Here is a 27,665-nt window from a genome sequence, read left to right as displayed (position 1 = left end):
TATTGGCATAAGTCAGGCCAATATCCAGTCAGATTTTTTTTTTTATGTTTATTTGGTTTTTTTTGAGAGAGAGCACAAGCAGGGAAGGGGCAGAGAGAGAGAGAGAAAGAGAATCCCAAGCAGGCTCTGCTTTGTCACAGGGCTCCTTCCCATAAAGCATGAGATGGTGACCTAAGCCGAAATCAAAAGTCTGATGCTTAACTGACTGAGCTACCCAAGTGTCCCACCAGTCAAATCGTTCTCAGTCCAGAGTCTGTACTTCCTTCATTCCATGTCCCCACCCCCTACCCCCCGAGATCTCAGTACATAAGAGCATTCACCAAGGGTGCTTGATTTTGGCTCAAGTCATGATCTCCACTTTATGGGATCAAGCCCATCATCAAGGCTCTGTACTGGCAATGCAGAGCCTGCTTAGGATTCTTTCTTTCTCTCCCTCTCTCTCTGCCCCTCCCCTTCGTGTGCTCTCTCTCTCTCCCTCTCTCTCAAAATAAATAAATAAACATTAAAGTAAATAAATAAGCAAACAAGTGTTCACCAATTTGTCCTTTCCTCATTCCTGACAAAAAGACTTTTGTTTGACATTGACAATGTTTTTGTTACATTGGCCCTCCTGTCAGGATCACCAGCATTGTTTGCAGTAAGTCATTCTTGTTAATCAAATTTACCTTTAACTGAGGTCAGAATGTTAATGACTTTTTTTGTTTATTTCCATATTTAGATTACCAAATGCCTAATGTCTGACCCCTGACTACTGTCCTCTGCTGGTGAAAGGGGATAAAATTGAGGACTTAGTTCCCTTTTGTTTCCATTACTTCTTAGAATGAAATATATTTACATATTTCATTGAATTCCACTTAGAACCCCAGCATTCCTGGTCCTATCCCTATCAACTAAGAATTTGTAGTAGCTTTATATTTAAATACTCTAGAATATCTTTGATAATGTACAGAAGTAGTAGAAGGTAGTAGAAGAAATATTTAAAGTAATCATATAGCAAAGTATAGTCATTTATCCTCTGTTCCAACTCCTTTTGGATTCTAAATCTCTCATTAGCAGTAAACATTAGAGTTAAAATATTTCAGAACTGAATACTTAGCCATGTATGTTTGAAAGATATTTTTAACAGTAGAAATCTTGTCTGATTTAAATCTACAAATTAATCATTTATCATATTAATAAGGAAGGCTTTATTTTTATCCATTTGCTTTATCTTCCTAGGATTATTTCCTCCTAAAATGTCATGAATTTGTAATATTTCAAACAGCTGCTGCTATTTGGAAACATTTCAAGCAATAAGTAACATTGTTACTACTGCATTATTAAAGTAGACATTGCTAATTCCTCTTTATGGAGTAGATAAGAAGGTATCATGTATAATCCAGAAACATGTAACCTATAGCCAAGAAATGAAACCAGTATACCGTTTAGTTTCCCAGTTGTGCACCGAAGTTGCTTGAGAGGAAAATCACCACATTTTCACTATTAGGTAGTTTTGAAAGTGAGAAATGCAGCGTGGAAGGGAGGCAGCAGCCAAAATTTCTCTGCAGTGTTTTTATAGTATAATAAGGAAAAGGAGCTTAATCAGTATTCTCTCATTAGCCATAGTAAGACTAGAAATCAAGCTATTTCTACAACCTCTAGTCTACTATGTGGTTTGCTCCTAAGCTACATATTTTAGTAGCTCCTAAACTAATTGAGAATTTTCTAGACAAAAAGAGTAGATCTACAAATAATCAACCTCTAAGCCCATCCTGGGGGGATTTGATAGTGCTTTGAAGATGTATGAGAAAGCAATTTCTGAGTATTTCTAGAAAGACTGGATGTGGTAACAGCTCTAACATTACAGTGGGCTGGTTGCCGCATATTATCGTCCAGTCTTTTTCTGACTCATCTTTGCTGTTGATTATGGTTGTGTATAAACTGAACATACCTGTTTCATTAGAAATAATTAGGTGATAGAATATGCTATAGAGCTTAATACCTAAGACACTTTTTCTTCATAGAATAAGAATGTAAAAAGAAATCTTTGAGGAGCAAGAGAGGTGTTAATCCTGATTCTATGTGAAAAACATGCTGCCTTTTCTCAAATCTTTATTGTAGACAAGATGTAGTAATCTGGTCCTATTAGAGACTTCCTGGAATATGTATCCCCGTCGATAAAGAATCCCATAATGACTGTTGTCAGTTGGTAGTAAATTCCTGTATTTATGTAAAAGGTAACATTTTACTTCCAGAAACACATAGTCCAGAGGGTTAACTTTAATGGTGGAGAGTTTAGGCACTATGATAACCAGCTTTAAAAACCAGTTTTCCCAGGGAATTTGGCTGTAGTTTCTATACTATATCCTATATAATTATGCCTGTTCTGCCTTCAGGCTTTCTCCTTCTGCTCTGACTACAAAGTGAGATAATTTAAATCCTGCTGCAGAATTGTGGTTTAGTTAGTTATTTAATTGTTTGAAATCCCAACATAAGGACACTATTCACACACACACATCATAAATAAAAATGTTAGACTAAACGATAGAAATATATTGACAGGATATGTGGTTTTTAAACTTGTTTGGAGTCCCCAGAATTCTTTAAGAATCTATTAAATCAAAAGACCTTCCCAGAAAAATTCACATACATATAATTTTGAATACAGTTTTACATTGAACTCCACAGACCTGAGTCTTTGAATCACCTAGGTGCTTATGGACCCAACAGTAAGCACTTGGCACTAATTAGATCTGCTCTGTCTGATATGATAGTCAATAATCACTTACAGCAATTTAACTTAAAACTAAACAAAATTAAAGTTCCCCAGTCTCACTGTCCACATTTTCAATACTCAATAGGAACATGTGGCTAAAGGCTACCATATTAGACAGAGAAGATATAGAATATTTCCTTCATCTCAGAAAGTTCTTTGGACAGCACAGGGTTAGATGTATCTAAAATATTCTACTTAAGAATCTTACCATTATGTATATATGTGTATGTGTTTGTAGAGCCACATGATTTGACAACCCAGAACATACATATTATAAGAAAAATCAGCCGCTTTTAGGCATAGAACACAAATCTTTTCCTGAAACATATATGTGTCTCAAAGGCAGCTAGCTAACCTCATCTGGGCCTTCAGGACAGTCTACTGTCATTTTTTTTAATCTTGTGTCTACACTGCCTTTTCCATAGTAGTAGTTCTTAATCTTTTCCACTTTTCCCTAAGCTCTTGCCTTTCAGTATGGCCAGAGACCTCCGTGTTCAGAAAACTCAGGCTATCAGTATAAATTTCTGCAACTTCCCTTATCTCTTTATTAAAAATCTCATTGTATTTTCTTTTGTTATAATGTGCTACGGAAATAACAAAGTGATCAAGAGAATGCAAAAGCCTCTGAATGTCAACAATATAATCAGGACCTAAAAGTAAATAGTTAGGAAGTGAGCTTGTGCTTGAAAAATGTGTGCTACTCTCCTATGATTTGATCCTTTAGGTCTATGTGAGGGCCATAAAATGTATATTCTGAGTTAATCCCTAGGAACTTCTAATACACATGGACGCAGATAAGGCCCATACTTAAACTTACAGCCATACCTATTATCAATAGTAACAGTAGGAACTAACCTTCGCTGAGCATATCCCTGTGCTTTACATTAATTTCCTCAATTAATCCTCATAACAGTTCTATCGGTGAGCATTATGGTTAATCCATTTTATGGAAACAGGGTAGGAGAGGTTCGGTAACTTGTCCAAGACTGGAACCAAATACATAGTATTTTTTAAGTATGTGTACATTGTTGTAAAGCAGATCTCTAGAACTTTTTTACCTTGTGTGACTGAAACTCTGTACTCAATTGAACAGTTACACCCCATTTTCTCCTCCTCCAGTCCCTGACAGCCAGCATTCTATCTTCTGCTTATATGAATTCAACTACTTTAGATACCTCACATAAGTGGAATCATACAGCATTTGTCCTTTTGTGACTAGCTTATTTGACCTAGCATAATGTCCTCCAGGTTTATCTGTGTTGTGGCATATGTCAGAATCTCCTTTTTTAAGGCTGAATAATGTTCCATTATATATCAATACCACATTTTCTTTATACATTCATGGACCTGTAGGTTGTTTCCACCTCTTGGCTACTGTGAATAATATTTTTTTTTTTTTAATTTTTTTTTTTTCAACGTTTTTAATTTATTTTTGGGACAGAGAGAGACAGAGCATGAACGGGGGAGGGGCAGAGAGAGAGGGAGACACAGAATCGGAAACAGGCTCCAGGCTCCGAGCCATCAGCCCAGAGCCTGACGCGGGGCTCGAACTCACGGACCGCGAGATCGTGACCTGGCTGAAGTCGGACGCTTAACCGACTGCGCCACCCAGGCGCCCCTACTCATTTTTTTAATCTGGTTATTTGTTTTTGCTGTTAAGTTGTATGAGTTCCTTACATATTTTGATGCTTAACCCCCTATCAGATTAATGGTTTGCAAGTGTTGTCTTCCATTCTGTAGATTATTTTGTTGATTGTTTACTTTGCTACGCAGAAGCTTTTTAGTTTGATGTAATCCTACTTCCTATTGTGTCTTTTGTTGACTGGACTTTTTAGCAAGACCAATGTTATTATGAAGGTTTTCCCTATGTTTTCTTCTAGGACTTTCATAGTTTCAAGTCTTACATTTAAGTCTTCAGTCCATTTTGAGTTGATTTTTGTGTGTGCTATCAGGTAAGGTCAAATTTCATTCTTTTGCTTGTAAATATCCAGTTTACACAACATTGGTGTTCTTTAACAAGTGATTGTTAAAGATACTATCCTTCTTCCCCTATTGTGTAGTCTTGGCATCTTTGTCAAAGATCATTTAACTGTGTATGTGTGGGTTTAGTTCTGGGCTATCTGTTCTGTTCTTTGATCTCTGTATATCTGTCTTTATGCCAGCACCATCTGTTTTGATTGCTATAGCTTTGTGTTATGTTTTGCAGTCAGAAAGTGTGATGCCTCTAGCTTTGTTTCTCTTTGTTCCTCAAAATTGTTTTGGCTATTCAGAGTCCTTTGTGGCTCCATATGAATTTTAGGATTGTTTTTTCTATTCCTGAAAAAATCCCTTTGGGGTTTTGATAGTAGAGATTGTATTGAATCTGTAGATTGCTTTGGGTAATGTAGGCATTTTGATATTTTAAGCCTTCCAGTCCATGAACACAGGCTATCTTTCCAACTATTTGTATTTCAATTTCTTTCATCGCTATTTTGTAGATTTTAGTGTACAAGTCTTTTACCTTTTTGGTTAAGTATTTTAATTTTTTTTTAATGTTTATTCATTTTTGAGAGACAGAGAGAAAGAGCATGGTGGGGAGGGGCAGAGAGAGGGAGACACAGAATCAGAACAGGCTCCAGGCTCCAAGCTGTCAGCACAGAGCCTGACACGGGGCTTGAACTCATGAGCCATGAGATCATGACCTGAGCCAAAGTGGGACGCCCAACCCACTGAGCCACCCAGGTGCCCCATTTAAGTTTATTCCTAAGTATTTTACTTTTTTATTAACTGTTTTTTTTTTTAATATTTTATTTTTTTAAGTAATCTCTACACCCAACTTGGGGCTTGAACTCATGACCCTGTGATCAAGAGGCACATGTTCTAATGACTAAGCCAGCCATGCACCAGATATTTTACTCTTTTTGATACTATTTTAAATGAAACTATTTTATTAATTTCATTTTCAGAAGGTTCACAGTTAGTATGTAGAAGTGTAACTGATTTTTTTTTTTTTTTTAACAAAACAGGATTTTTATTTGACCATGGGATTTGGGGAGGAGAGCAGAAAAATGTGTCAAATTTTGTGAAATACAACTTGGAAAATAGAGGCATATGGTATACTCCCTTCTATAAATATTAGCAGTTAAAGAAGAGACTCATAAAGTTGTAAAAGGGTTGAAGATTACATACAGTAGCTGAAATTCTACCATTAACATAATCATTTACCAGTGTGCCTTAGAGCCCTGATTTTCAATCTTCACTGTTATCAGGATTACCTAAGGGAGATTTTTAAAAGCTACAAATATGTGGCCAGCCATGAGATTGTAAATAACATAATTTCTTACTGTGATCACTTTTCCTATGCTTTTAATTATATGAATTATTTTCAATAATAAATAATAAATAAATTATATGAATTATTATATTCATAATATAATTCATTCATTATATTATCTTCATTAATTCATTCATTAATAAATAATAAATAATATGAATTATTATTTAATTATATGAATTATTTTCAGTTAAAAAAGTGTTTATTGTGCACATTAATATCTTCTCAGCTAGTAAAGTATAAGTTGGCTTTGTGTTGTACTGTCACTAATCTTTATAGTATGTAACAGAAATGTGTATTTCAGATTATCAGCAAGTGTGCCAGTTATTTCATTATAAGAAAGTTTATTATATATGATGTGGATTGTGCAGAAAATTTGACCAATCTCTGTAAGATATTTGCATTCAAGGAGAGGATAGCCAATTGGCTCTCTTCTTCACAATTGAAAGTTGGTAGAATTAGGACATAGGAACGGAAAAGTTCTTGACCTCTGTAACTTAATCATTAAAACTGAGGCTTAGTGCCCTAGTGAGTATTTACAGTTCTCAAGCAGGAGTGAAGTGTATAGCTAATGCAGGAATGTTAGGAGTTTGTAGTGGGCAAGTCCTAGATCAATAGCAGGAGATCTGAGTTTTGATCCTGGCACCAATCTATTAGCTTTGTCCTAACCTCCCTCTGATTGTCAGCCTCTTTGAATTTGAAATATGTATAATAATGTCTGCTTCTCCTTGTTTACATAATTTTAGGAAGATCAAACTAAATAATCTATAATTTACATAATTTAAAACCAGCGTAATGCTAATTTTTCAGGCACAATAATGATCATTATGTAAATATCACTATTATTCTTTAAGTTATGTACCTAAAATGGTACTGCTTTGGTCACTTTAGAGTAGGTTTCTTTATAAAATAGACTGCTGTAGTAACTACAGGTTTGTGGAATTTAACTCTTGCCCGTGCATTGTTGTTTTTTTTTAAGCCATTTTCTTGGAGGAAGTGAGTTTTGAGTTTTTTTACTTTAAGAAATATTTTTGTAATGGAGAAAATATAAAAATTAGGATCTTTAAAAATACTTCCTTATAGTGTCAACATTGCCAACATTCATGAAGTTCGTTGGTTAATTTGTTTAAAAGGTCACTTTTATTTTGTCTTTTATTTTTTATTTTTTTGGTTTCAGGAGTAGAATTTAGGTATTCATCACTTACATATAACATGCAGTACTCATCACAAGTGCCCTCCTTATTGCCCATCACCCATTTAACCCATCCCCCACCCACCTACCTTCCAACAACCTTCGGTTTGTTCTCTGTCTTTAAGAGTCTCTTATGGTTTGCCTCCCTCTTTTTTTCCTTCCCCTGTGTTCATCTGTTTTGTTTCTTAAATTCCACATATAAGTGAAGTCATATGGTATTGTTTTTCTCTGACTTATTTCACGTAGCATAATACACTGTAGCTCCATCCATGTTGTTGGAAATGGCAAGATTTCATTCTTTTTGATGGCTAAGTAATAGTCCAGTGTGTGTGTGTGTGTGTGTGTGTGTGTGTGTGTGTGTGTACACATCTTCCTTATCTTCTTATCCATTCATCAGTTGATAGATATTTGGGCTCTTTCCATAATTTGGTTATTGTTGATAATGCTGCTATAAACATAGGGGTGCATGTACCCCTTTGAATCTGTATCTTTGTATCCTTTTGAGAAATACCTAGTAGTGCAATAGTGGGTCATAGGGTGGTTCTATTTTTAACTTTCTGAGAAACCTCCATATTGTTTTTCAGAATGGCTGCACAAGTTTACATTCCCACCAACAGTGCAAGAAGGTTCCCCTTTCTCCACACCCTCGCCAACATCTGTTGTTTCCTGAGTTGTTTATTTTAGCCATTCTGACAGGTGTGAGGTGGTATCTCATCATGGTTTTGATTTGTATTTCCCTAATGATGAGGGAGCATCTTTTCATGCATCTCTTAGCTATCTGGATGTCTTCTTTGGAAAAGTGTCTATTAATGTCTTCTGCCCATTTCTTCACTGGATTACTTATTATGAGTTTCCTGAGTTCTGTATAGATTTCAGGTACTAACCCTTTGTCAGATATTACATTTGCAAATATCTTCTTTCATTCCATAGGTTCCCTTTAGTTTTGTTTTTTGTTTCCTTCCCTATGCAGAAGCTTTCTATCCTGATGTAGTCCCAGTGGTTCATTTCTGCTTTTGTTTCCCTTGCCTCCAGTGACATGTTTAGTAAGAAGTTGTTCCAGATGAGGTCAAAGACGTTGCTGCCTATGTTCTCCTCTAGGATTTCAATGGTTTCCTGTCCCACATTTAGGTCTTTCATCCATTTTCAATTTATTTTGCGTATGGTGTAAAAAGTGGTCCAGGTTCTTTTTTTTTTTTTTTTTTTGTATGTTATGTCCAGTTTTCCCAACACCATCTGTTGAAGAAACTGCCTTTATTCCATTGGATTTTCTTTTCTGCTTTGTCGAAGATTATTGACCATATAGTTGTGGGTCCATTTCTAGGTTTTCTATTCTGTTCCATTGATCTATGTGTCTGTTTTTCTGCCAGTACCATACTGTCTTGATGACTACAACTTTGTAATATAGCTTGGTCTGGAATTATGATGCCTCCAGCTTTCCTTTTCTTTTTCAAGATTGCTTTGGCTATTTGGGGTCTTTTGTGGTTCCATACAAATTTTAGGATTGTTTGTTCTAGCTCTGTGAAATATACTGGTGTTATTTTGATAGGGATTGCATTAAATGTGTAGAATGCTTTGGGTTGAGTACAAACATTTTAACAGTAATTTTCCAGCCCATGAGCATGGAATGTTTTTCCATTTCTTTGTGTCCTCTTCAGTTTCTTTCATAAGTATTCTATAGTGTTCAGACTACAGATCTTTTACCTCTTTGGTTAGATTTATTCCCAGGTATTCTATGGGTTTTGGTTCAGTTGTCAAAATAGGGTCAATTACGATTTCTCTTTTTGCTGTTTCATTATTGGTGTATATAATGCAACAGATTTCTGTATGTTGATTTTGTGTCCTGAAACTTTGCTGAATTCATATATCAGTTCTAGCAATTTTTTGGTGGACTCCTATGTTTTCTTCATAGAGTATCATGTCGCCTGCAAACAGTGAAAGTTTGACTTGTTCCTTGCCAGTTTGGATGCCTTTTATTTCTTTTTGTTGTCTGATTGCTGAGGCTGGGACTTCCAGTATTATGGTAAATTAACAGTGGAGAGTGAACATCTCTGTCTTGTTCCTGAGTATAGAAGAAAAGCTCTCTTTTTCCCCATTGAGGATGATATTAGCTGTGGGTCTTTCACATATGGCCTTTATAATGTTGAGGTATGTTCCCTCTATCCCTACTTTGTTGGGGATTTTTACCAAGAAAGGGTACTCTACTTTGTCAAGTGCTGTTTCTTCATCTATTGAGAGGATCATATTGTCCTTATCCTTTCTTTTATTAATGTGATATATAACATTGATTTATAAATATCAAACCATGCTTGCAGCCGAGGAATAAATCCCACTTAATTGTGGTGAATAATTCTTTTAGTGTATTATTGGATTCAATTTGCTAGTATCTTGTTGAGAATTTTTGTGTCCATGTTCATCAGGGATATTAGCCTATAATTCTCCTTTTTAGTGGGGTCTTTGGTTTTAGAATCAAGGTAATGCTAGCTTCATAGGGTAAGTTTAGAAGCTTTCCTTCCATTTCTATTTTTTTGGAACAGTTTGAGAAGAATAAGCATTAACTCTTTTTCAGAGTTTGGTAGAATTCCCCCTGGGAAGCCATCTGGCCCTGGACTTTTGTTTGTTGGGAGATTTTTGTTTACTGATTTAATTTCTTTGTGGGTTATGGGTCTGTTCAAATTTTCTATTTCTTCCTGTTTACATTTTGGTATTTTTTTATTAATTTTTTTAATGTTCATTTATTTTTGAGAGGGAGAGAGACAAACACGAATAGGGGAGGAGCAGAGAGAGAGGGAGACACAGAATCTGAAGCAGGCTCCAGGCTCTGAGCTGTCCGCACAGAGCCTGAGGCGGGGCTCAAATGTGAGATCACGACCTGAGCCGAAGTCGGAGGGTTAACTGACTAAGCCACCCAGGCGCCCCAGTTTGGGTATTTTATATCTTTCTAGGAATTTATCTATTTCTTCCAGTTTGCCCAATTTGTTGACATATAATTTTTCATAGCCTTCTCTTACAATTCTTTGTATTTCTGTGGTATTGGTTGTGATCTCTCCTCTTTCATTCTTGATTTTATTTGAGTCCTTTTTTCTTGTTGATAAATCTGGCTAGGGGGTTTTCAATTTATTAATTCTTTCAAAGAACAAGCTCCTAGTTGCATTGATCTGTTTTACTGGTTTTTTTTGTTGTTGTTTCTATAGCATTTATTTCTGCTCTAATGTTTATTTCCCTTCTGCTGGCCTTAGGCTTCATTTACTGTCCCTTTTCTAGCTCCTTTAGGTGTAAGGTTAGGTTGTATATTTGAGGTGAAAAAGTCTTGTGGTAGACCTGTATTGCTGTATACTTCTCTCTTCTGAAGTAAGAGACTGTCGTGTTTTCATTTTCATTTGCTTCAATGTATTTATTTCTTCTTTAATTTCCTGAGTATCCTATTCTTTAGTAGGGTGTTCTTTAACTTCCATGTATTGGTGATCTTTCCAAATTTTTTCTTGTGGTTGACTTCAAGTTTCATAGCATTGTCTTCTGAAACTATGTATGGTATGATCCCAGTGTTTTTGTACTTGTTGAGGCCTGACCCAGTGTATGATCTGTTCTGGAGAATGTTCCATGTGCACTCAGAAAGAATGTGTATTCTCCTGCTTTGGGATGAAATATTCTTAATATATCTGTTAAGTCCATCTGGTCCAGTGTGTCATTCAAAGCCATTGTTTGCTTTCAATTTTCTGCTTAGATGGTCTGTCCATTACTGTAAGTGGGGTGTTAAAGTCCCCTCTGTTAATTGTGTTGTTATTGATGAGTCTCTTTATGTTGTTATTAATTGACATTTATTTGGGTGTTTCACGTTGGGGGCATAAATATTTACAGTTGTTAGATCTTCTTGTTGGATAGACTCCTTTATTATGCTATAGTGCCCTTCTTCATCTCTTGTTACAGTCTTTGGTTTAAAATCTAATTTGTCTGATTTAAGTATGGCTATTCTGGCTTTCTTTTGATGTCCATTAGCATGATAAGTGGTTCTCCATCCCCTCACTTTCAATATGCAGATGTCTTTAGGTCTAAAATGAGTCTCTTCTAGACAACATATACATGGATCTTGGGGGTTTTTTTTATCTGTTCTGATACCCTGTGTCTTTTGATTGGAGCATTTAGTCCATTTACATTCAGGGTATTTATTAATTAATAGATATGAATTTAGTGTCATTGTATTACCTGTAAAGTTGGTGTTTCTGGAGATTTTCTCTGTTCCTTTCTAGTCTTTGTTGTTTTCAGTCTTTCTTTTCCACTCAATGAATCCCCTTTAATATTTCTTGAAGGGCTGGTTTAGTGGTCATGAACTTCTTTGGTTTTTGTTTGTTTGGGAAACTCTTCATCTCTCCTTCTATTTTGAATAACAGCCTTGCTGGAGTAAGTATTTTTGGCTGCATATTTTTACCATTTAGCAAGTTGAATATATCATGCCACTCCTTTCTGGCCTGCCAAGTTTCTGCGGACAGATCTGCTGCTATACTTATTTTGTCTTCCATTGTAGGTTAGGGATTTCTTTTTCCTTGCTGCTTTCAGAATTCTTTCCTTATCTCTGTATTTTGCAAATTTTACTATGATATGTCTTGCTGTTGGCCTGCTTTATTGATTGTGGTGGGAGTTCTCTGTCCCTCCTGGGTTTGGATATTTGTTTCCTTCCCCAGATTAGGGAAGTTTTCAGCTATAATTTGCTCAAATAAAGCTTCTACCCTCTTTTCGTTCCCTTCTTCTAGGACTACTGTGATATGAATATTATTATGCTTTATGGAGTCAGTGAGTTCCCCAAGTCTACATTTGTTATCCAGTATTTTTCTTTCCCTCTTCTTTTCAGCTTCATTATTTTCTATAATCTTATCTTCTATATCACTTATTCATTCCTCTCATTCTTCCATTTTTGTGGTCATTACATCCAGTCAGTTTTACATCTCTGTTGCAGCATTTTTTATTTCAGCCTCACTAGTTTTTAGGTGTTTAATCTCTGAGGTAAGGGACTCCCTGGTGTTTTCTATGCTAGTCTCAAACCCAGCTACTATCTTAATGATTGTTGCTTTAAATTCTGGTTCAGGCATATTACTTATATCTGTTTTGATTAGATCCCTGGCTGTGACCTCTTCTTGTTGTTTCTTTTGAAGTGAATACCTCCATCTTGGCATTATGTCTAGTCTGTGTCTTCAGGAAACACAATTGATATTTGCTTATAGATTTTGTATCCTGCAACTTGTCTGATTGTTTATTAGTTATAAGCAATGGTGTGTGTGTGTGTGTGTGTGTGTGTGTGTGTGTGTGCGTGTGCACGTGTGTGTGTGTGTAAAATCTTTGGTAGACTATATATAAAATCATGACATCTGCAAACAGATGGTTTTACTTTTTCTCTGATTTGGATGCCTTTTATTTTTTCTTGCCTAATTACTCTTGCTAGAACATCCAGTATTCTGTTAAATAGAAGTGGCAAAAGTGAGCATCCTTGTCTTCTTACTGATCTTGAGGGAAAGTTTTCAGTTTTTCACAGTCAAATATGTTGTTAACTGTGAGCTTTTCATATATAGTCTTCTTTATGTTGGGGAAGTGTTTGTCTTTTCCTAATTTGTTGAGTGTTTTAATCATGAAAGGATATTGAATTTTGTCCAATTCTTTTTCTTCATCTATTAAGATGATCATGTGATTTTTATCTTTCATTCTGCTAATGTGGTGTATCGTATTGATTTGATTTTTATATACTGAACGATTCATGCCTCCCAGGGTTAAGTCCCACTTGGTTATGGTGTATAATCCTTTTAAAGCACTGTTGAATTTGGATAGTGTTTTGTTGAGGATTTTGCATGTGTATTCATTGGGGATATTTTATTTTTCTTGTAATGTATTTGTCTGATTTTGGTCAGGTTTGGGAGTATTCCCTCCTCTTTTATGTTTTGGAGAAGGATTAGCACTACATCTTCTTTAAATGTTTGGTAGATTCTCCTGTGAATTTATCTGTTCCTTAGCTTTTCTTTGTTAGAAGGTTTTTTTTTTTTATTACTGATTCAATCACTTCATAAGGCTATTCGGATTTTCTATTTCTTCATGGTTCAGTTTTGACAGGTTGTATGTTTCTAGGAATTTATCCATTTCTTCTAAGTTACCCAATTTGCTGGCATATTATTATTCATGGCCATTTCTTGTGATCCTTGTATTTCTGTGGTATCAGTTATAATTTCCCCTTCTTTCATACCTGATTTTGAGTCTTTTCTCATTTTTTCTTAGTCTAGCTAAAGGTGTGTCAATTTTGTTTACTTTTTCAAAACAACTCTTAATTTTGTTAATTTTTTTCTATTCTTTATTTCATTCTGTCCTTCTTTATTATTTCCTCCCCTATGCTACCATTGAGCTTAGTTCTTCTTTGAGTAATTCCTTGAGTTACAGAGTTAGGTTGTTTATGAGATCTTTCTTCCTTTTAACTTATTTGCCGCTCTAAGCTTCCCTATTAGTCCTATTTTTTTGCTTCATCCTGTAAGTTTGTTGCATTTTCATTGTAATAAGATTTGTTTTGTGACCTTATATTACTTCCTTAATTAAAGACCTTCTGAATCTCCTCACCACTTCCAAATTTAAATATAAATCTTTGGACCAGCATTAAGGTGCACCAACATGTGATCCATCTACTCTTGCTGCCTTTTCCTACCTAGACTCTAGCACTAATTGGACTATTTTGATTTTTTAACTATCTATATATATACTTGCTGGAATTCTTTACCATTTCAAGAAGACTCCATGAAGATTCTCTTTCATTTCTCCTGATTTGAGGTTTTTTCCTTCCATATCCCTTAACCCTCAACTTTGCATATGTTGAATAGTATTATAATTATTTGTATAGTTTTCTCCTATTTTCCTCTAGACTAACAGTTTCTTCAGGATAGGGATTCTATATTAATAATCTTTGTAGTTTTGGTAGTGTCTAGCATACACTTTGTGCATAGCAGGTGCTCACTTTTTAAATGATAAATGTAATCAAAATTTTTCATCTTAAAATGTCAAGACTTAGTAGCCAAATAAAATTATACTTGCTTTATTTCTTTCTCTTAATTTTATCTGTCACAGTCACATTGAGTAACTTGTCAGAAGACATGCTTTTTATTTCAAAATTTTTCAGTGTTAGGGAAAGTTGGTTGTAGAGAAAAATCTCTCATAGTTTTTCTTTTTGTATATTTTCTTTCAAGCCTTGTACTTATATGTGGGTGTATGTACATGTATGTTTGTGTGTGTGTGAGGAATTGTGTGCAGTTCATTGTGGATTAAGCTCTTTTTAATATATTTCAAACATGTTTTACAATATTTCTCCATTGTCTTCATAGTTGTCATTTAGCACATGCATAATACACAGCACATACATGCCATATTTTAAAGAACTGCTTTTCATTTGCATGACGCCTAGGTGGTTTCTATTACTTTGCTTTATAGGTGATGTTGTAATAACATTTTTACAGTTTTTTCCTTGTGTTAAATTAGCTCCTTAAATTTCTAGGCAAAGCACTTATTAGGTTTAAGGGTTGAATGTGTTTATAACCCTGTCTCCATACCAAAGGCTGTGGCAAACCTGCCAGCTATATTTGAGCGTACTAATTCAGCACACCTTCATCAGCAGTCTCAGTGGTGTCAAGAATGTATAACAATGCTCACCGAAGTTCATCTCCCTTTCCCGTATTCCCCTAGTCTTAGTGCTTGTATAGTAAATTAATTTTTTAAATATTAGGCCACAATAATTTACATAATAAGTTATTAGCCCAAGGGTATTTACATAAGGGTCTTATGTTCTTACTCTGAGCTTTAGAGATAGATTGCTGTTAAGAAGACTAGAACCAATCTTTTCCATTTTCCAAATGCATCTGTTAGGGGGCGCACTCTTAGAAATTAAGGGACAGACTTACTTAGGAAGTAGAAAGCCATGTTTTTAGTTTAAGTGAGAAGTACCCTCAAGAACTTAGAAATAAAAGTTACTTCTTAAGTTTTACTTCCAGAGTAAAACTAAGATACAATAAATGACATTGAGTAGGCATTGGAGGCCTATGGAAAGATATGATGTTTGTTCTAATCAAAAGCTTAGAGAACAGGCATGAAAATATCCAGAGTTGATAAAATACTAAAGAAAGCTATCATCAAAGAAATTACACTAATATAATAAAGGACAACTGTAAAGGAAATGGGTTTGTTGTGTTTTTTTTTTTTGAAATTAGGAGCTTGTTTATAGCAAGTTAAAACTACAAAAACTACAAAAACCCTGCCCATCTTCATATTCCAATTTTTATAATGATTATCAATTAGATTATCAGTGTGATAAGAGTCACAACTAAACTTATTTGATCTGGGTCGAGTTTATCACCAAATTACCGCTTTATATTTTTTTTTCAGAGTTTTAGCAGTGATATTATGGTGGTGTACACAGCAAAGTGTGGGTACTTCCTTAAAGGAGGAGTGATGTGTGAGGTATTCTCCAATTCCCCATGAAGGAAGGCTGAAAGCCTTCTCGTCAATTATTTGTTGATACGGGCTTTTCTTTCTCATTTGACTTAAGGAGGACAGAAACCTCAGAAGCTTCTTCTTTATCCTTCAAAGCACCAGCAGCTTTTATCTATTTGGCAGGAATGATACACTATAAAGTCTAGGGTTGTCATTTTAACACTTAGATAAAATATGAATTCATGACTGGTTTGTTCCCTAAATAGAACCTTACTACTCAAAGTATGATTGTGGATAAGCAGACTGACATCACCTGGAAACTCAGACATGCAGAATTTCAAGACTTTTTACCTCCTAGACCTACTTTGTTAGTTCATGTCCTCCAAGAAGCACACAGCAAGATGGGATTTGACATGTAGAGATTTGGGGAGAAGACACCAGAGGAGGGAAAAGGGAGAGAGTGCTGGAGAAGGTAGCAATGTAGGTCTGACCCCTGTGAAGGAAAGAGGGAAGGAAGGGCAGTGGAGTAGAGTCTCAGACGGCAACACAGTTGTAAGTAAGCACATTTCTGGCAAGCTGCTGAGAGTCCTCAGCCACTGTCATATGTCAGTGAAATTCTCTCTCTCACAGGAATGAGCCTGCATTACCATTTCTGCTGGCTCTAATCATTTACTGAGAGCAGCGTGTGGAAAGCTTGGCTTCAGTGCAAGTAGGATTTCAGAGCACAGCACCTGAGACTATATTTCAATTATGCTCATAGCGACAGGAGATTGGATTGGCATGTTTCCCCGGTCACCACACCTCCTGAATCAGGATCTACACTTTAACAAAGTCTCCAGGTGAATTATAAGCATGTTAAAAGTTTGAGAAGCATGATCTTAGAATAATAATGTGGTTCTTTGAGGATCTTAGCCAGAGTCAATAAAATTGTTCACAATCAGCATAGGATCTCCTCAAAAATTCAGCTCTCTTGGGATGGTGTTTTTCACAGTTCATTTAAACAGAGTTGCTGTTCAAAGTGAGAACTAGAGCAGATAATTTGTTGTTGTTAATTTGTAACAAATGTGTGAAGCAGATATGGGGCCAGAATTTTCAAGATGCTTTGCCTCTTTGCTGAAAGGAGCTAGATAGAGTTTATTTCCTTTTGCCTTTTTGAGTTCAAGGTCACTGTAGCAAAAAAAAATCTATATTTCTGTATTTATTTTTTTACCACATGGTAAGGTGTAGCTATGATTCTTATGATGACAGCTAGAAATAAACAACCTGTTAGACAAATCATACTAAGTTGTTTATGCTGACACAGTGCTTACAGTTTGAGAGGCTCTCTTTAGGACAGAATACACTATCAAGTAAGCTTTGCCACCAGGCCCTATTCCTGATTTGCAGACTTGCTGTGAGTTCAAAATACCCATACTCTAATGTATGATCAGGATGTCCACAATCCCTCTGGAATCATTCCTTGAACCATTGATCCCCAGACTTGAGTTTAGGCATTACTGCTCGGTAAAAGTTATATTTCGTCAGTCTAACAATAAGGCCTTGAAATCATTACTTTTTAAAAAGCACTCCAGATTTGGAAACCATTGCTCTAAAGTAAAATATATACTTGAGTTCAGGCCTTTGCTATAGAAGCATCCTCTGCTAGAGTGGTATAACTTACTCTGCATTCCAAATGCAACTTGTCTCTGTTTACTGGTGAGCATGGGTGAAAAATAAAAAAGGAAGTTAAAAATCCCTAAATAAACCTCATATACTTTTATTACACTCAGTAATACTTGTTATTAGAGTTTAGTATAATTTTTACATCATTATTTATTACCAGTGGGCTCATTATACCAAGGCCCACAGTACTAAAATTTGGCTATAATGATTCTGGACTGCTCTCAATCTGAGGCAGAAGAAGTTCCCCTAAATACAGACAGCCACAGGTGTTCCCTGAAATAGAACTTACCTAAAAGCTGAGTCAAAGGTATAACTCTAATTTTAGGTATCTCTGGTCTTACTCATTTTTTCAAGCACATATCAAATACCATGTATGTTTCAGGGACTATAGTGTACACCAGAGATACAAAAACAAGATTTAGTCCTTGACCTGAGGTGTTACCTTACTACCCGAGGGGCACAGATATACATGTAAATAATTAACTGCAATAGGGATATTTGCTATTGTTGGGCATGGAGAGATGGAGTGAGTCAAACCCTCAAGAGGACTGGGGGAGGAGGGTTGCTGGCAAACAAAGAAAATAACGTAAATGCATCACACGAGACTCCAGTCACTACTGGCCTTGTCCAAAATCCATGTCAGGAATGTTTAACTTCGGAGCAGATTACCTGAGCTCTTCTAAAGCTTTACTCATTATCTGTCCTTCTCACAGAACAAAAAAGTGCCTCTACCCATGCATTCCTAAAGTGGTGATTGGTACCCCTCATTCACACAGCCTCCCCTGCCGGAATCTTAAAAGGCATCCCAGGCTTCTTCACCCCCTCTGGCCAACCAGTAATCAAGAACTGTCACTGCAATCTCTGCATCCTCCCCTCTCTTCATTCCCTTCAAGCACTGCTAACATGGCTGCCTCCAACCTGGACACTGCAGTAGTCTCCCAACTGCCAGTCTCCCCATCTGGAGACTTACGTCTCACAACCCATTCTCCCCAAATCAGTGTAAACATAGGAGTGGCTCTACTTCCTACAGGAAAACATCCAGCTTCCTCAGTGTTACGTGTAGGGTAAGAGTGCTCATGCTTAAGCCAGTCTGCTTGGATTCAAATCCCCGCTCCACCATTTACTAGCTGTCTGGGGAAAGTCACTTAGTCTCTAAGTGCCTCAGTTTTTTCAACTATAAAATAGGAAAAGGAATGGAAGCTCTGTCATAGGGTTATTGTGAAGGTTAATTGCGTTAATAATGTACATGTAAAGGGCTTAACAGTGCCTGGCACAGAATTAACCCACAGTGGCGGTGGCAGTCATGATGCAGTAACACAGTGTGCATGCCAGGTAATTAAAGATGACCAGGACTCATCTTGCCTTCCAGCGATTAACAGTCTGAAGTGGGGAAAGAAAGACATAGGTAAACAAACTGCTTCTTTTGATCACTGCTGTCGTAAATTTGAACATGATGCTAAATGATTAAGGAGTCAGAACACTAAAATCTTGTCCAAAAATGTTCTATTAAAATTTTAATTCTCTGAATTACATAGTAACTCGAGTTCCCAAATATGACTTAGTATCTCCTAAACCACAGGTTCCTCATACATGAAATTTGCATACTTACGATTTTGTTCCTGTATGCCTTTACAGTAACCACACGCTGTTTGGTTCTACCGTGTATGAACATTTAGTTTCATTCTCTTAGAAATAATTTGAGGAAAGAGAAACTGGGCCTTGAACATACAAAAGGGAGGAGGAATGAACCTCGGAAGAAGATTAGAGAGTTTGTAGTGAAACATTAGGAAAGAATACAGTGACAGAGATAAACTGTACCCAGTGGTTTTTGGAGGATGTGGGCTACTGAGATTTGTGTAAGAGTTGCTGGTGGAACTAGTATCAGGGACACGGCAGGACACTGGCAGAATGCATAGATTCAGCGTGACTTATAAATACGTACCAATTCAAAAAGGCACTGAATATACACATTACAGAAAAACACAGATTTGGGGAAAATGCCTTTTGGAACTAGAGGCAGAATAATGTCGTGTTTTAATTTAGGCTTAACTTGCTGTGTGTTTAGGCCACTTGATTTAACTTTTCTAAGTCTGAGTAGTCTGATCTGGAAGATGAGGGTTATAATAGTACCAACTGAATAAGGTAGCGAGAATTAATTGAGAAAATGCCCTGAAGCCCTTTGCTAGGGTAGTTTACAAATATCAGATACCTAGTAATGTTAGCTCTTGCTATTGGTGATGATTAATACATTGTTTTCTGCAATCAGGCAAAATGAATTTACACATATCATTCAAATTCGGGGAGAAGGGTGTAAGACAGTACCTGTTATTTTCTAGATGGTATGTAATGTTTACTAATGGTACCTCTATTTAGAATATATGCTGTCTTTTGTTGTCCTGTTCTAGTGGATGTAAAATACAGAGTTTCATGTGTTTATTACCTATGTCTCTTTCCCCGTCTTATTTTTAGCATGAGAGTTTAAGTTCCTACAGAATTTAACCTACAACTGAAGGATATAACCTACAACTGAAGAACTGTATAAGTTCAGAACTCCTTGCTTCCATTATGTAATTTAATAAATATAATTGTTGGTAACATCACTTTTGTTAATAGTGCTTCTAAAGTGCTTATACGTTTTTAAATATTCTCTCCGTTGTCATGTATACCCTATTTCCACCTTTTCTGGTATTAAATAATTTTATGGAACTAACATAAAAATTTAATTTAGCATACTTTAATATGAGCAGAGTATTGTGAGTGATGTATTAGAGGACATGTCCGTTGGGACACCTTCCCACTCCAGCTCAGTTGACTCTTCTGTCCCCATGCTCCCATAGACCCTATACATTTTCCGTCTCTCTCTCTTTATCCTTTAAACTTAGTTGTGCCGTCTAACAAATTGCAATCACTTTAGTCTTGATGATAAGAATCATGTCATGCAAGGTTAAGCAGAAAAGACCAGCACTCAGTAGATACTCAGCTGATTTTCGTTAAGTGAGTGAATGAATGCTTGTCCAGTTCTCAGGCCATGGTCAGCAGTGCAACATTAACTGATTCAGTGAATTATGCAGTTAAGAAGGCCGTTAGAAACAAGTTAAAGTAAGATAAAAACAAGAAATAAAATTAATAGTAAGCTAATTCCATAGGCTTTTCTGTGGTATAACTGTCTTTCTTTCTGAAGGTTTCCTGCCCTTCCCCAGATGCTAAATGTCTTAAGCTAGTTGCCCAGTTAGTAACTACTCAATTGCCAGCTAAAGGTGACCGATCCAGTCTTTCCCCCTGGAGCATTGAAGAGGGCTCCTGACACACCTGGCGGTGGTTTGAGGCATGAGTTCAGAGCTGTAGATCTTACACAGCTCAACTCTCAAAGATACCATAGGTGATGTTAGGAAAATGAATAATATACACAGAAAAAAATGTTTACCGTGTATGTCTAGTAAATGATCATTCATCTCTTTGTTCATAAGAACTTGAATTAAGATACATAAGTGTGTAACAGGCGAATGGTAGACATAAATCAACATCAAAAATTACCACCTGGGCCACCCAGCACATGCTGTGTCAACGCAATGTGAGAGCTGTCTTCTTTGCACGTGACAGATAATCAAACAGGAAAGAGTTTGCAGGTGCAACAGGAAGCAGCTTAAAAGACTGGCCTGGTATCATCTGGAGCCTCAGAATATACCATTTACTTCCCATAGTGTGACGACTATCAGCCATAGGTCACAATTGGACCATAGAACCTTAACCCAGCATGTTGCAGCCTTCCCCTTGCAAGTACCCCCGGAATTGCTGCCGCTGGCCAGTGTCCAAGAATGCCTGAACAGCTGCTCTGACAAATGGGTTTCCCCCATTCAAGACGGCAAATGGGGAGTTGGAGCTGCTTTGCACAACTCCCTGCCTCTAGGTTGCAGAATCTACTTAAAATGATAATAAAATATCTTGCTCTCTGGCACTGTGGCACTGTGGATTTTTCCTTTTAATGCAGGAGGTAAGAAATCATCCTTCTAAAGAGCTGATTGCAGCTTTTTCTTTTTTTTCCTTTTCTTTTTTTTTTTTTCTTTTTCCTTGCTTTTGCTTTTTCTCTCTCCCAGACAGTAAGGATTGTATCCTGGAGCCGCTTTCCCTGCCAGAAAGTCCAGGTGGCACCACCGCTTTAGAAGGTTCTCCATCTGTGCCTTGTATTTTCTGTGAAGAACATTTTCCTATGGATGAACAAGACAAACTTCTGAAGCACATGATTATTGAGCATAAGATGGTCATAGCTGATGTCAAGTTGGTTGCTGATTTCCAAAGGTAAGTTTTGGTTTTGGCCATAAGAGAATTAAATTCAGTATTCCATAAAGGAAAGACATAACTTATATATAAGCTTATATATAAAATTATTCTTGTGCAAATGTGAAAATTCATATTCTTTTTCAAGCATTGTTGGGAACAGGGATCCTTGATTGGAGCCTGCGAAGCCAAAAGGATATTGTCCAAAGAACTCTCAGCTTAAGTGCTGTGATGAGCATTTTTCTGGTTTTCTGACAAAAACCAGGAAAAAAGTAGGGGCAGGGGGAGGTCACTCAATAAACCAAAGGCTTGACATCAGTCAACTGAGGTACTGAGGGGAAGAGGATGAGGAGGATGAAGAACAGAAAGAGATAAGTGGTTCGGGAACTGCCAACATTGGGCATGTGTGAAATGTAGGAACCTCACCTATATAGCTAGGACCCAAAGTGAGCTAAACTCTAATCTATGAGCACCTGACTTAGAATATCCATACCAACAGGCAAGTAATATAAGCATATTTTTTTTTTCCAGTTCCTGGTTCTTAGAAGAGAAATGCCTTTTCTTAAGCAAATGGAGTGAAGTAGTTTTGTTCATGCTGTTATTAGTTGACACTTGGAAGTCCAAGTTGACATTTCGAAGCGTTTTCCGTGTACATGCTATCATGGTAGTTAACTGGTTTTGTACAATTACTAAAAGCATACATTTTGGTATAGCTGGCCAGGACCCATTTTTAGATATTCTGCCCTGATTTCTCTACAAAACACTGCAGTAACCCAGATGTTGTAACATCTCTGCATCTGAACTCTATATCTGCCAGACCACATCATTCCTAGCAAGCAGTTTCTTTCTTATGATGGGTCTTGCAAAGCAGCAGCCTATATTACTGAGAGTGGACTATGAAACCAAGCAGGCCTAGAGCTGAACTCAGACTTAGGTGACTTCCTAACCATGTGATGTCCAGCAAACTACTTCAGCACTCTAAGCATCAGTTTCCTCATCAGTAAAAGCGGAAAACGCTGACTCACATAAGATTGGTGAGCGTTATATAAAACAGGTGCTGCATATAGCACCATCTAGTACCTGAGACATCTTTTTTTTTTTTTTTAATTTTTTTCAACGTTTATTTATTTTTGAGACAGAGAGAGAGAGACAGAGCATGAACGGGGGAGGAGCAGAGAGAGAGGGAGACACAGAATCGGAAGCAGGCTCCAGGCTCCGGGCCATCAGCCCAGAGCCCGACGCGGGGCTCGAACTCACGGACCGCGAGATCGTGACCTGGCTGAAGTCGGACGCTTAACCGACTGCACCACCCAGGCGCCCCCTGAGACATCTTTTATATCCAATAGATGGTAGCCAAAAATTTTATTCTATTTTTATTACAAAAGATATATTTGAAATGTTAGTTTTCTGCAACTATAGCTTGAGTTTTCAATAGGCATTTATGCTGTTCTGAAACTCTAATTATCATTTGCGAAGTAAAACTTTTGAGAAAATTTAATTTAGAATCCTTAACACTTCTAAACCTTGAGAATAAGTTTGTTTTCCAGTTGGAATAGCCAGAAGGCCCACAGGGGTGTTGTTCTCTAACCTTTCAGGTTCCTCTCAATTGCCTGGCACCAATACAGAATGTCTGCCGAGTACCTTCTGCATTATTATGGCCCCTGTATCCACTCAGCATTGCAATTTTTGAGTAGATTTTGGTGTTACCTGGTCGGGAAGCAGAGATAGAACAGAATAGCAAAGGGGAATTATGTGCATGATATATGCCACCAGCTGGTTGAATAAACTAATTATTACACAATTTCAGAGGAAGAACTTCATTCTTCTCATTCTCATTCTCATTCATTAATCTTTATTTTCAGTTAAAATATTTGTGCTTTTGTGTGTGTGTGTGTGTGTGTGTGTGTGTGTGTGTGTGTGTGTGTGTGTCCTGGGAGATTCTTGGAGCTTCCTTATATATATGATATCTAGTTGTATGTAGTCAGATCTGTTGATTTTGTTTTAGATACTGTTTGGGCTAGAAATTTTCAAATTCTTATCAAGCAACCATTGTCAAGACTATCAAATGAAATGCTCTCTTTTTGTGTTTATTTATTTGAGAGAGAGGGAGAGAGCGCTTGAGCATGCCTGAGTGCAGAGTAGGGACAGAGAGAGAATCCCAAGCTGACAGCAGCTCCGGGCTGACCCAGTGTGGGGGTGCTTAGTGAGCCAAAATCATGAGTCGGACTCTTAACCAACTGAGCCACCCAGGTGCCCTGAGATAATCTTTAAATCTTGAATCACTCAGCTTCTCTTTGATGTCATCTCTTCTTTTACTCTGCTTTATCATGTAAATGCAAATTCTCCCCCAGGAATTGGAGAAAAATATGGTGATCTACCAGTGATCATTGACAAACATTAAGGTTTTCTTTCTCCTAAAATCTGTGAGGAATATCTAAATCAGAGTTTGTATTTTCCCTTTGTTCTTATGTATGATAGCTAAGTAGCTATATTTGTACTAATCTCTCTTTTGTATCATTGATATTAATCTCATCAGTGTGTGGACAGGAAAATCAAATTATTTACTAGGTCTCAGACTTAGAAGTCAATAGTTAAATGTTGGAATCGGTCGCCCTCTAAATGCAGTTATGCAATAAAATAGGTGCCTTAATTAAAAAGCAAAAGATACAGGTGCGCCTGGGTGGCTCCGTCAGTTAAGTGTCCAATTTTTGCTCTCGGCTCAGTTCATGATCTCACAGTTCGTGGGTTCATGCCCCACATTGGGCTCTATGCTGACACCATGGAGACTGCTTGGCATTCTCTGTCTCCCTTTCTCTCTGCCCCTCCCCCCCCCCCCCCCCGTCTCTTTGTCTCTCTCTCAAAATAAATAAACTTTAAAAAAATAGAAAAAGAAAAAATACATAGCTGATATATATAAGTGCTTTCTAAATAAAGTGTGTGGTTAACATGTACTTTAAATTTGGAAACCTAAATTTTCCTTGTCAGCCATCCTAATAAGTTTCACTCTTGCGGTTAGTTCAAATTGACTAAGAATGTATGTAAATAAACTCTGTTACTTTTAAATATTTTTTAATATATCCAGTCTCCTTTAGATAATACCCTCCTACTTTTTAGGGCAACTAAAAATTCCTCTCCAAAACAATGTAAACATTGACTATTTGTGATAAGAGTTAAGTTGGAATCTTCTTAACATAGGACTTTTTCCGAACTTCAGAAAAGTCACTGGTGTGTGTGCGTGTGTGTATTTACATATATATGTATATGTATTTATGTATATGTGTGTATATATGTATATACACATATATAACTTCCCAGGAATTGTTTCTTCTGAGTACAATGAGTAATAAAGATGATAAATAATAGATGAGATAGGCTTATTTTGTGCTTTACAAGAAAGAAGCTATAAATTTTCATGTTAAATATATTTAACATCTTCTTGATCAGAAAAAAGTTAACAGTAAAACTTTCTCAGAGTAAAACAAAAGTAAAAATCTCCTTTGTGGGGCCCTTGCATGGCTCAGTCAGTTAAGCATCTGACTTTGGCTCAGGTCATGGTCTCACGGTTCTTGGGTTGAAGACCCACATCGGACTCTGTGCTTTGGATTCTGTGTCTCCCTCTCTCTCTGCCCTCTCCCCCCCCCCCCCCCCACCGCTTGCACTCTCTCTCTCAAAAATAAATAAATGTTAAAACAAAAGATCTTTCCTTTGAGCCATCTACCATAGTTATTTATACTGAGCTATTTGCTAGCTTTATTCAGTAAATAAAATTTTCCTAGAAGATAAATGCTAACTCCTTAATTCTTGCCCCTTTCTATATTAAATTCCACTAATTCAGTGCTATTTAATTAACAACCATATCTCAAATCTTTATGCCTGTCAGTAAGCACACCAGTTACAGTGAGAGGCTGGGCAAGCAAGATTACTAGGATTTTTTCATGAGATAGTTCAGTGAAACATGATTGAAATTCTTTAAAAGAAAAAAGTATTTGCTGATGACCTAATAATTACTTTTATGGCTTTTCACTGAAGTACGAGATGCTTTGATTACTGTTTTTCAAACAAAGGGTTCATATCACATATCATTTCTTGGCTGCCTTTAAATATTGAGTGACTGCAGGGGCACCTGGGGGGCTCAGTTGGTTAAGCATCTGATTTCGGCTTAGGTCATGATCTCATGGTTCATGGGTCAAGCTCCACATCGTGCTCTGCACTGACAACTCAGAGCCTGGAGCCTGCTTCAGATTCTGTCTGTCTGTCTCTCTCTCTCTCTCTGTCTCTCTGCCCCTTCCCTGTTCACACTATGTCTCTCTCTCAAAAATAAAAATAAACATTAAAAAAAAATTAAATATTGAGTGACTTCAGTGGTGCCTGGGTGGCTCAGTCGGTTGTGTTCGACTTCAGCCTGGTCATGATTTCATGTCTCATGAGTTCGAGCTCCACGTCAGGCTGTGTGCTGACAGCTCAGAGCCTGGAGCGTGCTTTGGATTCTGTGTCTCCCTCTCTTTGCCCCTCCCCCACTCGCATTTTCTCTCTCTCTCTCTCTCTCTCTCTCTCTCTCTCTCTCTCTCAAAAATAAACATTTTTTTAAAAATTTAATAGATAGATAAATAAAAAATATTGAGTGATTGCGTTTTTAGCTTTAAATAAATTAGACAAATAAGAAAAAATGAAGAAGAGACGGATTAACTGATGCCTTAGCATTCAATATCACCCAGATAGCCTTCAGTGGAATGTAATCAGGAATGAAGAACCTCTCCATGTATTGTATTGTATCAGTAGCCATGATGAAACTTCACATCGAACTTGACTTTCCTGGCTTTTTTTTTTTTTTTAACTCTGTTACCTCGGCACCCAGTTCCACTGTATGGATTTGATTTCTCATGAAAATAGATGGCTGTGTAGTACAGTTTGGAAGAACAATACATCTTCTGTTCCTGACAGGAGTAGAGGTTCTCCTGTGTTCCTTCATCCCTGGCACCACTTTGCAATAGAAAATATGCTGAGGGGAGAATGAGAAAAATGGCTATGAATGCCATTTTTATTTTCTTAAGTCTCTTGCCTTTTATTTCTCCCTTTTTGTCTCTCCCCTTGTCCAGGAGAAGGGGCAAGGAGCGGTTAAGCAACCTCTGGGGAATGGAAGAAAATGAGAATAAGAGTAGCTGTGTAAGTGCTGTAGCTGCCCCAAGTGACCAAAGAATAATGTTTCAGCCTTTTGTAGATACTTTTCTTCTTTTTGTATGTGTTGATGGATCTGATACGCACTTGCCTTCTGCATCTGACACTTCTAATATGGAAGCCAACACGCTAAACATAGGGTCAGTATTTATGGCTTGAGGCTGAGTTGGAGGCTCAGATAGGTCATTTTCAGATCTCTTAAGATAAGGTCTAGCACTATTCTATAAGGAAAGAGTTCTCTCCTTGCTTACTTAACCAACCAGGTCCTCAGTATGGTTGTACATGAGAAGAAAAAACTGAAAACGTGGTTTTATTTTCATACATTAGTCTTTTACTTCTTTTCCTTATATATTCCATACTCAGTGTTGTCATCTGTTTATATTTATATGTGTCACAGTTCTCTCTCTCAGACCTCTCTCCCGGCACCAATTTTTTTTTCCAGTACATGAATGTCCTTTCTGTAGAGGACCATGGGGTCGGGACAATAATGTTAAGAAAAGGGGAAGTAAGAATAAAAAAGAGACAAAATATGGAGAGTTGAAGTCTACTTAGAGAACCTTACAGGAATTTTTAAATGCTCTTCTACCTCTTAAAAACATTTCTTGGGGCACCTGGGTGGCTCAGTCAGTTAAGCATCTGACTTCAGCTCAGGTCATGATCTCACGAGTACAAGCCCTGCATTGGACTCTGTGCTGACAGCTCAGAGCCAGGAGCCTGCTTCAGATTCTGTTTCCCTCTCTCTCTGCCCCACTTCCTGTTCATGCTTTATCTCTCTCTCTCTCTCTCTCTCTCTCTCTCTCTCTCTATCTCTCTCTTTCTCTCAAAAATGCATAAACAGTAAAAATGAAAAA

At 37.0% G+C, this 27,665-nt stretch overlaps 1 protein-coding gene across 4 annotated transcripts in view; it reads left to right on the top strand.

Moving 5' to 3' along the window:
* ZNF277 (zinc finger protein 277) overlaps nucleotides 1-27,665 on the top strand; it is a 112,679-nt gene that overhangs the window by 44,744 nt on the left and 40,270 nt on the right. The window contains exons 2-3 of one of the 4 annotated variants that reach the window (XM_058724563.1): nucleotides 4,636-4,707; nucleotides 21,459-21,660. In XM_058724563.1, the coding sequence (XP_058580546.1) occupies nucleotides 21,572-21,660 (89 nt within the window). In that variant the 5' untranslated portion in view covers nucleotides 4,636-4,707; nucleotides 21,459-21,571. Of the gene's footprint in view, nucleotides 1-4,635; nucleotides 4,708-16,332; nucleotides 16,542-21,458; nucleotides 21,661-27,665 lie in introns of all 4 variants that reach the window. The other 3 variants (XM_058724562.1, XM_058724560.1, XM_058724561.1) reach the window with 3 other exon arrangements.

This window comes from Neofelis nebulosa, chromosome 4 (assembly GCF_028018385.1).
Source record: "Neofelis nebulosa isolate mNeoNeb1 chromosome 4, mNeoNeb1.pri, whole genome shotgun sequence".
Taxonomy (NCBI): Eukaryota; Metazoa; Chordata; class Mammalia; order Carnivora; family Felidae; genus Neofelis; species Neofelis nebulosa.
Note: the sequence above shows the minus strand (reverse complement) of the source record. Positions and strands in the feature narration are given on the sequence as shown.